General features: G+C 37.9%; 4 protein-coding genes across 4 annotated transcripts; 3 read left to right on the forward strand and 1 right to left on the reverse strand.

Annotated features, from left to right (window-relative positions):
* The first annotated feature begins 1,177 nt into the window (after window positions 1-1,177).
* LOC106615476 (cytosol aminopeptidase) lies at window positions 1,178-3,300 on the forward strand. Its single transcript, XM_014231702.3, has 3 exons — window positions 1,178-2,383; window positions 2,442-2,906; window positions 2,962-3,300. The coding sequence occupies exons 1-3, from the start codon at window positions 1,334-1,336 to the stop codon at window positions 3,106-3,108; spliced, it is 1,662 nt and encodes a 553-aa protein (XP_014087177.1). The 5' UTR covers window positions 1,178-1,333; the 3' UTR covers window positions 3,109-3,300.
* A 1,580-nt stretch (window positions 3,301-4,880) lies between these two features.
* Window positions 4,881-7,038, forward strand: LOC106615475 (cytosol aminopeptidase). The gene is made up of 3 exons (XM_014231701.3): window positions 4,881-6,078; window positions 6,153-6,617; window positions 6,673-7,038. The coding sequence occupies exons 1-3, from the start codon at window positions 5,029-5,031 to the stop codon at window positions 6,817-6,819; spliced, it is 1,662 nt and encodes a 553-aa protein (XP_014087176.1). The 5' UTR covers window positions 4,881-5,028; the 3' UTR covers window positions 6,820-7,038.
* Window positions 7,039-7,606: 568 nt separating this feature from the next.
* LOC106615482 (TBC1 domain family member 13) lies at window positions 7,607-9,556 on the reverse strand. The gene is made up of 7 exons (XM_014231709.3): window positions 9,389-9,556; window positions 9,252-9,325; window positions 8,749-9,188; window positions 8,371-8,569; window positions 8,096-8,297; window positions 7,912-8,034; window positions 7,607-7,733 (listed from the first exon to the last, which is right to left on the reverse strand). Exons 1-7 carry the CDS (start codon window positions 9,406-9,408, stop codon window positions 7,616-7,618), a joined length of 1,176 nt encoding a protein of 391 aa, XP_014087184.2. The 5' UTR covers window positions 9,409-9,556; the 3' UTR covers window positions 7,607-7,615.
* Window positions 9,557-9,874: 318 nt separating this feature from the next.
* Clbn (Nuclear export mediator factor NEMF homolog Clbn) lies at window positions 9,875-13,986 on the forward strand. Its single transcript, XM_014231749.3, has 5 exons — window positions 9,875-10,056; window positions 10,117-10,852; window positions 10,913-11,826; window positions 11,895-13,088; window positions 13,631-13,986. Exons 1-5 carry the CDS (start codon window positions 10,001-10,003, stop codon window positions 13,842-13,844), a joined length of 3,114 nt encoding a protein of 1,037 aa, XP_014087224.2. The 5' UTR covers window positions 9,875-10,000; the 3' UTR covers window positions 13,845-13,986.
* The last annotated feature ends 677 nt before the right edge of the window (window positions 13,987-14,663 follow it).

The raw sequence follows: 14,663 nt of genomic DNA on the forward strand, positions 1-14,663 counted from the left end.
TACTTGTATATGGTAAATTAGATTAAACGTTGCCATGGTTTTATTTTTGCTCAGGCGCATATTTTGAAGGCGATAATAAAGATTTGATTGAATAGATGGTATACCAAAATTAAACGAGAAAATCCGTTATTTAAATGTATAGAAAGGCATTGGCTAAAATTCAGTAATAGAATGTATTTATAGTTTTGATCGGTCTTTATTTCACTTAAATAGGTGTGCCTATGCTGCCACTTCTATTTATTACGCGCATTACCTAATATGTTTTAGCTTTGAAATTCAGAAGGTATCTGACTGTATGTCCCGAATTATTTATTTATTCGACATTAAACTACCAAGTCCAGGATTGGTAGTTTAATGTCGAATAAATCAATAATTCGGGACATACAGTCAGATACCTTCTACAGGTAAGCGATGTATATCATACCTTGTGCCTATAGGACCGTTTTTCCCTTCTTTGAAACAGGTTCGCCGGATGAAATGTACGTTTTCGACTGTTTTTTGGTCTCTGGGATGTAACAGTGTATCCATGTCGCGCAGAGCTCATTAAGAATATGACACACGCGATCTTTTGAGATGACTCACCTATCTCGCGTACGTTCAATCGAAGGTCTGTCAGTACAACATCGGATTTTCGTAATGTTATCCACTTTCAGACGCAGTCAAAATAAATCTATGAATACGATCTGGCTGAAATTTAGACAGTATTCGTCTACGAGTCTAAGCGCTTATCGGACAGTTAAAATTATCTGAGTTGTTAAAATAAATGATATCAGGAGTAACGAACATTGTACACTGGAGCATTATTCTGAAAAGTTACTCGATATTAGCTAACCTTGATATGACTTATGTATTTGCTATTACTATGAATTTTTGACAGTTCCGTTCGTTTACGAAGTCGAGCATAGCAATCTTGTCGCGCTGTCATACATAATACATAATTCATCCAATAATAATTCGTGATCTAATCTAACATACTCAATTCTCTTAAAAAGTTCAAGAGGAACTTTAAGTTTGAGAACTTTTTTCCAATATTCCGTAATACTTCGATACAAATTTATACTGTATATGTTTTAGGCTTTGGTTAGTCATAGTATACTTTATAGATAATAATGCTTCCAATACTTTATATAAAATCTTTTCAGTCAATATAATATTTTACTAGTCAGTAATATGAAATATTTCCAATCGACTATACATAGAGAAAATTTATTTGTAGCATTTTTAACGTACGATTTTCTTGCTTAAAAAACACAGAAATCCATTTTTACAAAAATAATTCGCGATTATATTTAATACGATTTTATTTTAACTGTACAAACACAAGTTAATCACCATGTTTAGTCTTTTACGTTCCAAATCGTTGGGCAATGTTGCCAAAACTATAAACCGTATATTGCCGCAGCTTCGTACGTACACCTCGCCAATGGTCAATCAGACACTTCAGTTACAACAAACAGAGATATGTGCAGACCCGCCTACGCGTGGTCTAATTTTGGGTGTCTACTCTGATGAGGAGAACAAATACGACACTGGTATCTTGACACCGTCTGCGTGGCGCTATAATGTGCAAAAAACAGGCGGGCGTATGTTGGATGTGCTGCGCAAATCGGGTCCCATGCCGAAACGGGGTGAAACGCGTATCTTATTTGCAATCGAACCAGAGAAGATACCCTACTATTCGGCTGTGGCCGTTGTGGGTTTAGGTAAGGAATGTTTGGGCTATAACTCTTACGAAGTGGTTGACGAACAAAAGGAGGCGATACGAAGATCGGTCGGAAATGCTTGCATGGAGCTGGCTTACCTTGACACTTACAGCATTGAGGTTGAAAATTGTGGTCACGCAGAATCGGCTGCCGAGGGCGCTGCACTGGGCATATGGGCGTATCAGGAGTTAAAGGATCCTAAGAAACGCATAAGCATACCCACCATAGATTTGTACACGCACAAGGATGAGATTTGTGATATTGAAGGTTGGCGAATTGGGTTGCAAAAGGCGGCTGCACAAAATTTGACGAGACAACTGCAGGAAATGCCTTCCAATATGCTTACGCCCACCGCTTTTGCACAAACGGTTGTCGAAGTCCTATGTAAGTCGGGTGTAAATGTCGAAGTGAAGGTGGAAGGTTGGGCAGTATCACAGTCAATGCACGCATTCCTCTCGGTGGGAAAAGCCTCTTGTGAACCACCGATTTTTCTAGAGCTCAGCTACTATGGTACATCGGCCGAGGAGCGTCCAATAGTTTTGGTAGGACAAGGCATCACCTATGACAGCGGTGGTCTTTGCTTGAAGGAATTACAGGAATTGGTGCATATGCGTGGCGACATGACAGGCGCGGCCGTAGTAGTGGCTGCATGTAGAGCTATTGCGGGTTTACGTTTACCGGTAAGCAATGCTATATCACTAATTTTATTTTTATATTTTGTAATTTACGTAATACCAGGTGAATATACGAGGTTTGATACCACTTTGTGAAAATGTAATTGGTTGCAATTCATTCCGTCCCGGCGATTGCACCAAAACTATGAATGGAAAATATATCGAAATTCAGGGTACAAATCATGAGGATGTGCTCGTGTTGGCCGATGCGCTCTTGTACGCGCAAAATTTTTGCCCCAAGTTTATTGTGGATATTGGTACTACTTCGGGAATGATGCGTAACGCCTTGGATGAAGCGGCTTGCGGCGTCTTCACTAACTCGGAAATTCTTTGGCAACAAATCAAACATGCCAGCATGCATACTGGTGACAGGGTGTGGCGTTTTCCCTTATGGAATTACTATTCGAAGTTGATAAGAGCGGGTGGAGCGACCGATGTGCAAAATTATGGTATTGCTCGTGGTGGACGCCCATGTAAAGCGGCTGCCTTCTTGAGAGAGTTTGTACCATGTGGTCAATGGTTGCATATCGTAAGAATATCACATTACTAATTATGTTTTCATTATACTAATCGATATTTTTCAGGATGCCACTAACGTTATGGTAACGAATGGTAAAGCTTTCGAATACATACGCAAAGGTATGGCTGGCAGGCCTACGCGCACATTGATTGAATTTATTGCCCAGACAATCTGTAAAGATACGGAACCAAAATTGAAACAAAAAAAGTAGGTGATCATGAGACTACGGAAGCGCGGCAAGCTTCTTGAGCTACGTCGTTTCGTTAAACAATGCTACTACTGTCAGAGATTTAGCCATCTAATACCATTATCATATAATTTATATTCAAAGAACGCAACGCAGTTTTGTTATAAAAATGGTAACATAACTTGTAATACAATTTGTATTTTAAAACATAAGAAACCGTGTGTGTTTTTTTTTACTAATACACGTACCAGAGAAGAATCTAAAATATATCACACTTAAGGGTGTAGATATCCTGAGCTTATGGCGTTCGACGCTCTTATGTTGTCGCTTTTGATATAGCCATTCAGGGGCTGGCCATTTCAATTATATTAAGAAGCTTTCGAGATCCAATTTCTTAGTCGGTCACACAAACATAAAACAACTCTGTAGTGGACTTTTAAACCTAAAATGTAGGAGTGGTCCAAAATGTAAGAAAGCAGAAACACGGATTTTTATCCGGTCAAGAACTCGACAGTATTTCTACAAATTACTTAAGGGATGTTTTCTGCCACTACAACAATAACGACGTGAAAGTTAAGTAAACACATAGTCTTCGTTTTGTATGAGATTGAACACACAGATCGTTAGCATAGGTATAAGGTGTGTGAAATAAATTGAGATGTTAGTTATAGGTTTTATAATAAGTAGGGTTCTTAGGAAAAAATACGTTGTTGGATGAAGTTCTAGAAGTTCTTATTTTGAATTATGAACATGCTTGGTTTTATCGATAATATCCCACTTAACATTTGAGTGAAGTGATTGATACTTTAAAGTCAACCCTCCCGCTAAAAGTCAATAAAATTTGAGGGGCTGCTGAAAAATTATAAACCGAATCAATCCTTGTTATCAACTCACATTGTATTCCGTGAAGGATTATCGGATACATTGGCCATGGGGAAGGTGTGGGCCGATCTTCCCTATGAGCAGACGATTCTCAAATAATTTGTGTACGGTAAATGAATCGTACACGTTGATCGATTTTAAAGGGTTCAGATTAAGCGAAGCGGGGTTCAGTGTATTTGGTACGCGAAGGCCATTTGTACCTCACTTTATTTGTACCAAAGAACCTTAAGTCTGTAAATAAATAATAAGATGAGTCCAATCCAATTTTAGATTATTCGGAAATGAATGAAATGTCTAGTTTCTAAGTAGCTCATTTTATGGTGATCATAAATGTAAAATGTGATTATGTCCGTTTGTCTGTATATAAGCGAACTAGTCTCTCAGTTTTTGAGATATTGATCTGAAATTTTGTTTTTCTCTACAAGAAGCTGCTCATTTGTCGGAACGACCGATATCGGACCACCATAGCATATGACTGAAAAAGACACAGAACGATCAAAATAAAGTTCTTGTATGGAAGCCTTTTTTCTGTGACGAAATTGGCATGGATTATTCTCCAAGGCAATAATGCAATCTCCGAAGAAATAGAACAGATCAACCATAGCATATAGCTGCCATAAAAACTGACCGATCAAAATAAAGTTCTTGTAAAAAAAATTGGAATCTGTGAAGGGTATTATATCTTCGCCGCTGCCGAAGTTAACGTTTTTTTAGTTAAGAACAAAATTGTGCGACTGAACTTTCCCAAAGTTTTTCATATTAGTATTATTTAAAATGATCGCAGTCGTTAATACATTAGCATACTTATGCTATCCAGCACACTTTATGCTTGCAAATGCTTCTTTTACATACAAATGTACTTCTTTTCGAAACGATGTAAAACTTTACTAGCCAGTAACCCGAAATATTTCCAATCGACTATACATAGAGAAAATTTATTTGTAGAATTTTTTTTAAATAAAATTTTCTTGCTTAAAAATATATGTAAATCTATTTAATAAAAATATTCGCGATTATATTTAATAGGATTTTTTTTTTATCTGTATACTCAAGCCGATCACAATGTTTGGTCTACTGCGTCCCAAATCATTCGGCAATGTATTTAAATCAGTTTCTCGCATCCTGCCGCAGCTACGTACGTACGTCTCGCCAGCTATAAATCAATTGTTGCAATTGCAACAAACCGAAATATGTGCCGATGCGCCGTCACGTGGTTTAGTGTTGGGCGTGTATGCCGACGAGGACGATAAGACGGATGCGGGTATCTTGACGCCGTCTGCTTGGCGATATAATGTACAAAAGACAGCCGGCCGTTTATTGGAGGTATTACGCATGTCGGGACCAATGCCAAAGCGTGGTGAAGCGCGTATTTTATTCGCTGTTGAACCAGAAAAAGTACCCTACTACTCGGCTGTGGCCGTTGTGGGTTTAGGTAAGGAGTGTTTGGGCTATAACTCATATGAGGTGCTCGATGAACAAAAGGAGGCGATACGTAGATCTGTAGCAAAAGCGTGTATAGAGTTAGCGTACTTAGATACCGAAAAGATTGAGATTGAAAACTGTGGTCATGCCGAATCGGCAGCCGAGGGTGCTGCACTAGGTATTTGGGCGTATCAAGAACTAAGAGAAATCAAACGACGCATAGTCGTTCCGGCAATTGATTTGTACACGCACAAGGATGAGCTTTGTGATATTGAAGGCTGGCGAATCGGTTTGCAAAAGGCTGCTGCACAGAATCTAACCCGACAATTACAAGAAATGCCGTCGAACTTGCTCACACCCACCGCATTTGCACAAACGGTTGTCGAAGTCCTATGTAAGTCGGGTGTAAATGTTGAGGTGAAGGTGGAGGGCTGGGCAGAATCTCAATCCATGCACGCTTTCTTATCGGTGGGTAAGGCATCTTGTGAGCCACCGATTTTTCTGGAGCTAAGTTACTATGGTACATCGGCCGAGGAGCGTCCAATAGTTTTGGTAGGACAAGGCATCACCTACGACTGTGGTGGTCTCTGCTTGAAGCAGCTACAGGAATTATTTCATATGCGTGGCGACATGACAGGCGCGGCCGTAGTAGTGGCTGCATGTAGAGCCATTGCAGGATTGCGTTTACCGGTAAGCAAAAGTCTGTAATTGTCCTGTTGTTCGACTTGACAATGAATTTGTTTATTGGTTTTTGTTGTTAATAGGTAAACATACGTGGTTTAATTCCACTTTGCGAAAATGTTATGGGCTGCAATTCCTTCCGACCCGGTGATGTTACTAAAGCTATGAATGGCAAACATATTAAAGTTCAGGGTACAGATCATGAGGATGTGCTCGTGTTGGCCGATGCACTTTTGTATGCGCAAAATTTTTGCCCCAAGTTTATTGTGGATGTTGGCACTACTTCGGGAATGATGCGTAACGCCTTGGATGAAGCGGCTTGCGGCGTCTTCACTAACTCGGAAATTCTTTGGCAGCAAATCAAACATGCCAGCATGCATACTGGAGATCGGGTGTGGCGTTTCCCATTATGGAATTTCTATACTAAGCAAGTAACAGCAGGTGCAGCGAGCGATGTGCAGAACTATGGAGCTGGGCGTGGTGGACGCCCATGCAAAGCGGCTGCTTTCCTGAGAGAGTTTGTACCATGCGGCCAATGGATGCATATCGTAAGAATATCATATTACTAATTGTGTCTTTATTATACTAATCTATATTTTTCAGGATGCCACTAACGTGATGGTGACCGATGGCAAAGCTTTCGAGTATATACGCAAAGGTATGGCTGGCAGGCCCACACGCACTTTGATTGAGTTCATAGCACAGACCATATGCAAAGATACAGCGCCAAAATTGAACGTCAAAAAGTAGGTGACAACAGCACTAAGCAGTGAAGACGGACTGAGAACGGATGAGTGATGTATATTATTTTTTAAAAATTGATGTGTGTATAGTAACGCGTATTCGTACCGTAATTCGTAAATAGCAAATGCAAATTAACTGTTCAAATATGTCTGCTACAAATAACTTTTAGTGAATAAATATAGGGCAAGGTCCCAGAATATATTTTGTATAAAAGATATTGAACAATGGAATGTTTTTATTAACTTTTTTTTTTTAATATTATCATTAGTTATTTTATGATATGGGCTATCTTTGAGGTTAGCTTATTATGAAGCTCATTGGTTTTCAGAAAACACGTGCGGGGCAGAAAGTATTTTACTTTGATTCACATTGAGTATTTAACTTATAGATCGCTGTTTAACCTAACTATGATGGGGTTATATGCACTTGTGAGTTTCAAAAAGTCTTTTTTGTATTGTATATTAATCAAAAGTAATTTTATCTGGCTCCAAATGGATATAGCCCTTTAAGTTAAGCATGAAAATTATTTATAAGTTCTGCATTGGGTAAAAAATATATTAAAAAGAGAAATATTTATTTATATTAAATGAACATTTCGAGTAAAATGATTTGAGTTATTTAATATATATATAGCATAGCTACTATAAATCCGAGTATATAAATTATAAATGAAGATTCTTAAAAGCTAGAAATGTGTATTTTTTATGTATAACTAGTGTTTGCCTTATAAGAATGGCGTGTAAAAATTGGCTTGGGATGTCTATATTTGTTTTTTGTTTTTTGTTTTTTACAGCAATCTGTATTATCCATTCAAAGATACGGCGTGCGACAACACTATGTTGATATCAATAGGCGGATAATTTTGCAAAAGTTTTACATTTGATGCAAAGTCATTTTTTAGTATGAGTTCTCGTTGAATTCTGAAATTATTGCAGAAGAGCACAATTTTTTATTAACACTTTATCTAAGAACTTAACACCAACAATGAAATGTTAAATGATTGAGAGCAAATGAAAGATTTGATAGTTTAAAACCATAACAGCTGTGATAATAGTGTATTGTGTGAAATTATTAAAAATATGCAAAAAAAAAACTTACAAAATCATCGAACAGCATATTCTTATTAAGAATTCGAAACGGTGTTCATCGGAAAAAACAGAATCCCATATGCGCACCACATCGGGTAGTGGAAATTCTTGTGATAGCAGCAGCGTAATCCATCTAAAATGTAGTTTTTAAGTAAAATTGGGTAATTTCTAGAGGGAATACTGGGAATAATTACCTAAAACTATAGTATTGTGGATGCAGTTCTTGTTCTTTTAGTTTATTATAGACCTCTGGATCTTTTTGTTTAAGCATATTAGCTAATTTCGCCATCATAAATTTTATACCGCCTTCAGAATCGTCGAACGTTTTTATGAAAAAGTCACGTATTTCACTCATCAAAGCGGTGAAGCAGAAAAAACAATCGGCTTCAGCATATTCTACAGAATAGTAAAAAAAAACAATTTTCTGTTATGTGACAAAAACATTTAAGAATATTGAAATGACAATTACTTCTGTATTCCAAATCAGGATCAGAGGCCATAATATAATATATTGGGCCAACAATCTCATTCATGCCTTGGACATATCCCTGCCCTGGATTTAGTTTAGCATAAAGGAAGAGAATGCGCTGCACTACTTCCCAATGTGCTTCCAGCCCTTCCTCCATTGCTACGTAATTTTCATTGGAACGCTTTGTGATAAGATTTATCTATAAGTATGGAAGCTATTAGTTAAAATTACAATAATTGCAGTGAAAATGTTTTAAGTTTGCAATTACCTGCTACTTAATGTAAGAAAGGTAAAGCATGACAAGATATAAATGTGATATAGTTAGATTTTTGTGTGTTCTTCACATAACTGATGTGCCATCGTGTATATATCTCTTACCTTTGTAATACCTAAACCCTTGCGTTCCACATTCGCTGAGCTTAGCATAGTGGGGACAACACGTTGATGCAATCTTCGTTCACCTTTGCTATGCACCACAATATCACAAGGGTATTCAGTTGCTTGTTGGAAAAAGGATATATCGGGACATAAGCGTCGAACATCTTTGTCGATCTGCAAGAGGAATTCATTGTCTTGGAAAAACGTGTTCCAAGCGCTTTCAGGTCCTTCACTTAAGGGGTGATCATTAAGTCCAGTATTTGTATTATCTTGATTGTCGTTTCCATTTCGACCAGGTGGCAGTACTAATTCTTCTATGAATTGACGATACAATGCTCGTTTTTTGCTTAGCGTTTCAGTCCATGTGCTCCGCTTCGGTCCTAAATAACCAAGAAGAATTTTCCAACAAGTTGTTCTAAAACTACCTATGTCAGGTATTCCTATATATATGAAAATAATTATTTCGATTATTTAATTATATATGTGTATAGCTTTTAGCTTACCATAAAAACATAGGTTTCGCAGTGCATTTATGTCAATTTCGGGACCTTCTAGTGCATCTTCAAATTCTTTAACACTTTTAGAATAAAGTTATAGTCAGTTTTTTATCGGTTTGATAACATAAATCTTTGGTACCTACCGTGCCTTAAACATCGACATTCAATTATGTGTTTTATATGTTTATTTAAAAAACTCTAAACTTTCACTTATATTTCCTATAGGGGGAGGCGTTGTTTTGATGAGACGTTTTGTTATAATTCTTTGCAGATTTTCGCTCCAGGTGTCATAGTGCACAGCTGACGAATTAGGAACCAAAACATATATAAGGATTCTGCGAAATTTGCTCAAAAGAAAGATGAAAAAAGTGGCCATATCAAAAATGCACTATTAATTGAAATACATTTACAGGTCACCCTGTGGCACAATTTTCATGGACTGACCTGCTGATTTAAGCGTTATTTGTGTATATTTTTATATAGCCCTAATAATAATGCACCCACCACACGCCTTTGAGTCGAAATACTTATATTTACAGCAATAAGCAATGTTCTAATATTAATAGTTTTATATGATTTTAGAAGTGTTGTGTTTAAAACTAATAAGCTGGCATCACCATATTTATTGTAAACAGCTGAGTAAGCGACGACATCAGGAAACGTGTCAGTTGATATTTGCAAGGAATTTAATAGTTTATTCTAATTAGTTTTTATATTCCAAATCATTTTGAAACCCAAAAATCGAAATTAAAGCAATGAAAACACGCTTTAATACATATGACATTGTTTGTGGTGTCGCTGAGTTGCAGCAGTAAGTTTTAGATAAAATAGTATGAATCTTATAGTACGTAATAATTTTCGTTGCTTAAAGCTTGGTTGGACAGCGCGTAAATCAAATCTATGACATCGACAACAAAACATATTTAATACGATTTCAAGGAGGCGAAAGTAAAACAGTGCTTTTAATTGAGTCCGGCATACGATTTCATACAACAGCTTTTGAATGGCCAAAGAACGTGGCGCCTTCGGGCTTCAGTATGAAACTGAGAAAACATCTCAAAAACAAACGTTTGGAAAAGTTGGAACAACTTGGCATGGATCGTATAATTGATTTGCAATTTGGAACTAGCGAAGCTGCATATCATGTTATAGTTGAGCTGTACGATAGGGGCAACATTATACTCACTGACCATGAACTTACCATTTTGTATATCCTGCGGCCACATTATGAAGGTGAAGAAGTACGATTTGCGGTACGTGAAAAATATCCTTCAAATCGTGCAAAAGAACAAGCTGCTGATTTAACGGAGAATGATGTGCGTGCTTTGATAGAAACCGCAAAACCCGGTGACAATTTGCGACGTTTACTAATGCCAAAAGTTGATTTTGGTCCGGCCGTGATAGATCATGTACTACATAAATATAAACTAGATAATTGTATAATTGAAAAGAAAGAAGATACAAGTACGGTCGTAGAGGAAGAAGTACAAGCAGAATGTGGTGGTGGTAAAAAATCTCGTAAGCAAAAAAAAAGGGAAGGCAAATCAATAAACATGCGAAATTTTATCATTAATACTGATTTACCTACGCTGGTTCAAGCAATACAGGTAGCATACTAAATTATATATAAATTTTTAAAATAATCTGTAAATATATATTTTTTGTAGGAAGCCACCCAAATCTTTGCAGAGGGTCGATCATCTGTGTCGAAAGGTTATATTATACAAAAACGTGAGGAGAAACCTTCAACTACGATGAACGATGATGCAAAAGAGGATTTTTATCAAAATATCGAGTACCATCCCTATCCATTTGCACAGTTTGAAGGACAACCAAGAGCAGAGTTTGGAACATTTATGTTGGCGGTGGATGAGTTTTATTCCACACAGGAAGCCCAGAAAATCGATCTGAAAACTTTACAACAAGAGCGAGAAGCTTTGAAAAAGCTATCCAACGTTAAGAATGATCATGCAAAGCGTCTTGACAATTTAACCAGATCTCAAGAAGTTGATAAACAAAAGGCCGAACTTATAACCTGTAATCAAGAGTTGGTTGAACATGCTATAGCTGCTGTTCAATCGCTTATCGCATCACAAATGTCCTGGCCAGACATTGAAAAAATTGTCAAAGAGGCGCAAGCTGATGATGATCCCATAGCTGGAGCAATTACAAAACTGAAATTGGAAATTAATCATATTTCACTGCGTCTCTCAGATCCATATAAAAACGAGGAAGGCGGCTCTGATGATGCCGATAATAATGAGGATAGCGCTGATGGTTTACCAACGCTAATTGTCGATGTGGATTTGGCGCTATCGGCTTGGGCAAATGCAAGAAAGTATTACGATCTAAAACGCTATGCGGCGAATAAAGAACAAAAAACAATCGATGCTTCAAACAAAGCTTTGAAATCAGCCGAACGCAAGACTCAGCAAACATTAAAAGAAGTGCGCATAATATCCACAATTTCGAAGGCGCGCAAAGTCTATTGGTTCGAAAAGTTTTATTGGTTTATTAGCTCTGAAAATTATTTAGTTATTGGCGGTAGGGATGCGCAACAAAACGAACTGATTGTGAAACGGTAATTTTTTATAATATTTTATTGTTTATAAACATTTTTAATTATGCATAAATTATTCTTACTTGCAGTTACATGAGACCCACAGACATTTATGTGCACGCTGAAATTCAAGGTGCCTCAAGTGTTGTCATACGAAATCCCAGCGGCGCTGAAGTGCCGCCAAAGACATTATTAGAAGCTGGCACGATGGCTATATCATACAGTGTGGCTTGGGACGCCAAGGTGGTGACTAACGCGTATTGGGTGCGTAGTGATCAAGTCACTAAGACGGCGCCCTCTGGTGAATATCTAGGTACTGGCAGTTTCATGATACGTGGCAAGAAGAATTTTCTACCATCCTGCCACTTGATAATGGGCTTAAGTCTGCTCTTCAAGTTGGAGGACAGTTTTGTGGAGCGACATCGTGGCGAGCGAAAATTGCGTACTTTCGAGGAGGAACAACACGAACTGGAGGAGCAAGAACAGCGCTTGAAACAGTTGGATTTAACTGAAGATGTAGAAATAAACTTAGACGAAGAGCCCAAGGCGAGTGAGATCCCGCAAGGAGAATTGAAAACAAAGCAATTGGAGAGAGTCGATGAAGATGCTGAAGATACAGATTCGTCAGACAACTCAACCAACTTTCCAGACACTCAAGTAAAAATTGAGCACGACACTGGACGCATAACTGTACGTACCGATTCTGTTGTGGAATCGACCATTGAAGATGCTGAACGCGCGAAAATCACAGCAAACGTTGTTGTAAAGCAAGAGGAAGAAGAAGCAACAATAATTCCGGCAGCGGCACCACGCAGAAAACAACAACAAAACGCTAAAAAGCGTAAAGAGGAAAAAGAACGTAAAACGCAACAAGAATTGCGGCAGCAGCTACAAAATGCGGAAGAAAAAGACACAAAGAATTCCAATATGAAGCGTGGACAGCGTGGTAAACTAAAGAAGATGAAAGCCAAATATAAGGATCAAGACGAGGAGGAACGGGAACTACGTATGATGTTATTGAACTCCGCTGGTAAAGATAAAATTGATTTAGCCAAAAAGAAGGCCGAAGAAGAGCTGAACATGCAGAACACACAAAAGGAAAGGCGAAATTTCGCGCGCAAAGAAGAACCATCCCAAGGTGCAACCGAAATAGATGACGATGATATGCCTGCAGGTGCCGATGTGGCCATGTTAGACGCGCTTACCGGACAGCCGCTTGAAGGCGACGAATTATTGTTTGTTATACCTGTGGTGGCGCCATATCAAGCATTGCAAAATTACAAGTAAGAATTTGCTATATTTTACTAGTCAATTTAAAGTATACTAAATTACAATACCCAGTGGCTTTTTAACTGCTCACATACCGACGAGTGATATGTGGACGGGGAGAAGTCGCTAGGGGGGAGAGGCATAGTGAGCTTTTTTTTTAAGTGGGTCGAAGCTAGGAGGGAGGTTGGACGAGCAGTTTCTGTAAAGAGCTCTCCGTCAAGCATAATCTTTGCCGGAAGCAAGTTCTCGAAGTTGTATGAAAGAATGTGAGATGGAAACATCCAGTCACTTTCTCTTCCATTGTCCAGCCTTACTTACAATACTTAGGTTGAAATATTTGGCAGTCTTACCTTCGGCGACACCAAAGGCATAGCCGAAACTGACATCAGTCGCCTGAACAAATTTGTGATAAGCTCAAAGTGCTTTTTCGATTTATGACTGCCTTTGTCATTAATTATATGTATAGTCATATGTAGAGGTTTTGGCACTACAACAGACGGATACCTCGACCTCTTAAGCTAACCTAACCTATACTAAATTTATATAATACTTGCAGGTTTCGCGTAAAGCTCACACCAGGCACGGGTAAGCGTGGACGTGCTGCTAAAACTGCCTTAACCATGTTCTCCAAGGATAAAAATTGCGGCACACGTGAAAAGGATTTGCTAAAAAGCATCAAAGAAGAGGCTTTGGCGCGAAATATACCGGGAAAAGTCAAATTATCGGCACCACAATTGCAAAAATTCAAAAAGCGAGCGGCAGGCGACTAACTTCTGATGCTTGCAACACAACAAACACAATTAAAAAATAATTTTCATGATATTTAGTTTTTGTTGATTTAATTAAATAGTATTATGCTATTACTGTTCTGTATCACAAGGAAATATATGTACATATATGTATATACAAATACATATGAATTTATTAATTCTTGAATAAAAAAAAAATTGTTAACGGTAAATATGTATATACATATATATGTTGCTGAGTAGTATTACTTTCATGCAATTTTGAATACCTTTAAGACTCTACAAGCAGCGTGCAGCAAAATATCAGCTCGCTGCAACAAAAATTAAAACAGCAAAATAACGGGACACATGCCACAAGTGTACCTTCAACAAAGGTCACTGACAACTTATAAAGAATATAACATAAAATTGGCATGTGGGGAATGAAGTCATAAGTGCCCATGACGACCGCGATGATGGCAGTACAAACAGTGTATTTCACTTGAAAGTAGCCTCGATACAACAACAACAACTTGAAAGTAGCTCAATCGACGCACAGATCACCGAGTTTGCTGGTATTGAGCCAACAGCTGCTGGATTATTATATCCCGTTTTTACTCATTTTGTTGAATCAGTCAAATAAATTAATACGCGTGTGCATTTTGCTCACAAATACATACAGACATACACGCAAGATAAAAGCAGCCATATTAGCCTTAATATAGTACTTATATTCATAAATCTATGCACCCCCACTTACGTACACACACACACACACACACGCATATTAATATTCATTACTGTGGAAAACGCGAAATAATATGAATTTGTTTTAATTTTTCTCTTTCATCCAAACATACG

The sequence above is a fragment of the Bactrocera oleae genome, chromosome 6 (genome assembly GCF_042242935.1).
Source record: "Bactrocera oleae isolate idBacOlea1 chromosome 6, idBacOlea1, whole genome shotgun sequence".
Taxonomy (NCBI): Eukaryota; Metazoa; Arthropoda; class Insecta; order Diptera; family Tephritidae; genus Bactrocera; species Bactrocera oleae.

What these genes read in the sequence shown, in the direction of transcription:
- Clbn (XM_014231749.3), top strand. Translation starts at nt 10,001, where the DNA reads ATGAAAACACGCTTTAATACATATGACATTGTTTGTGGTGTCGCTGAG. An exon ending in GGTGTCGCTGAGTTGCAGCA is followed by an intron (nt 10,057 to 10,116) that starts GTAAGTTTTAGA and finishes CGTTGCTTAAAG; the next exon opens with CTTGGTTGGACAGCGCGTAA. An exon ending in CAAGCATTGCAAAATTACAA is followed by an intron (nt 13,089 to 13,630) that starts GTAAGAATTTGC and finishes TAATACTTGCAG; the next exon opens with GTTTCGCGTAAAGCTCACAC.
- LOC106615475 (XM_014231701.3), top strand. Translation starts at nt 5,029, where the DNA reads ATGTTTGGTCTACTGCGTCCCAAATCATTCGGCAATGTATTTAAATCA. An exon ending in TTGCAGGATTGCGTTTACCG is followed by an intron (nt 6,079 to 6,152) that starts GTAAGCAAAAGT and finishes TGTTGTTAATAG; the next exon opens with GTAAACATACGTGGTTTAAT. An exon ending in GCGGCCAATGGATGCATATC is followed by an intron (nt 6,618 to 6,672) that starts GTAAGAATATCA and finishes TATATTTTTCAG; the next exon opens with GATGCCACTAACGTGATGGT.
- LOC106615482 (XM_014231709.3), bottom strand. Translation starts at nt 9,408, where the DNA reads ATGTCGATGTTTAAGGCACG. An exon ending in AGGGTTTAGGTATTACAAAG is followed by an intron (nt 8,570 to 8,748) that starts GTAAGAGATATA and finishes CCATACTTATAG; the next exon opens with ATAAATCTTATCACAAAGCG. An exon ending in TCCTGATTTGGAATACAGAA is followed by an intron (nt 8,298 to 8,370) that starts GTAATTGTCATT and finishes ACTATTCTGTAG; the next exon opens with AATATGCTGAAGCCGATTGT.
- LOC106615476 (XM_014231702.3), top strand. Translation starts at nt 1,334, where the DNA reads ATGTTTAGTCTTTTACGTTCCAAATCGTTGGGCAATGTTGCCAAAACT. An exon ending in TTGCGGGTTTACGTTTACCG is followed by an intron (nt 2,384 to 2,441) that starts GTAAGCAATGCT and finishes ACGTAATACCAG; the next exon opens with GTGAATATACGAGGTTTGAT. An exon ending in GTGGTCAATGGTTGCATATC is followed by an intron (nt 2,907 to 2,961) that starts GTAAGAATATCA and finishes GATATTTTTCAG; the next exon opens with GATGCCACTAACGTTATGGT.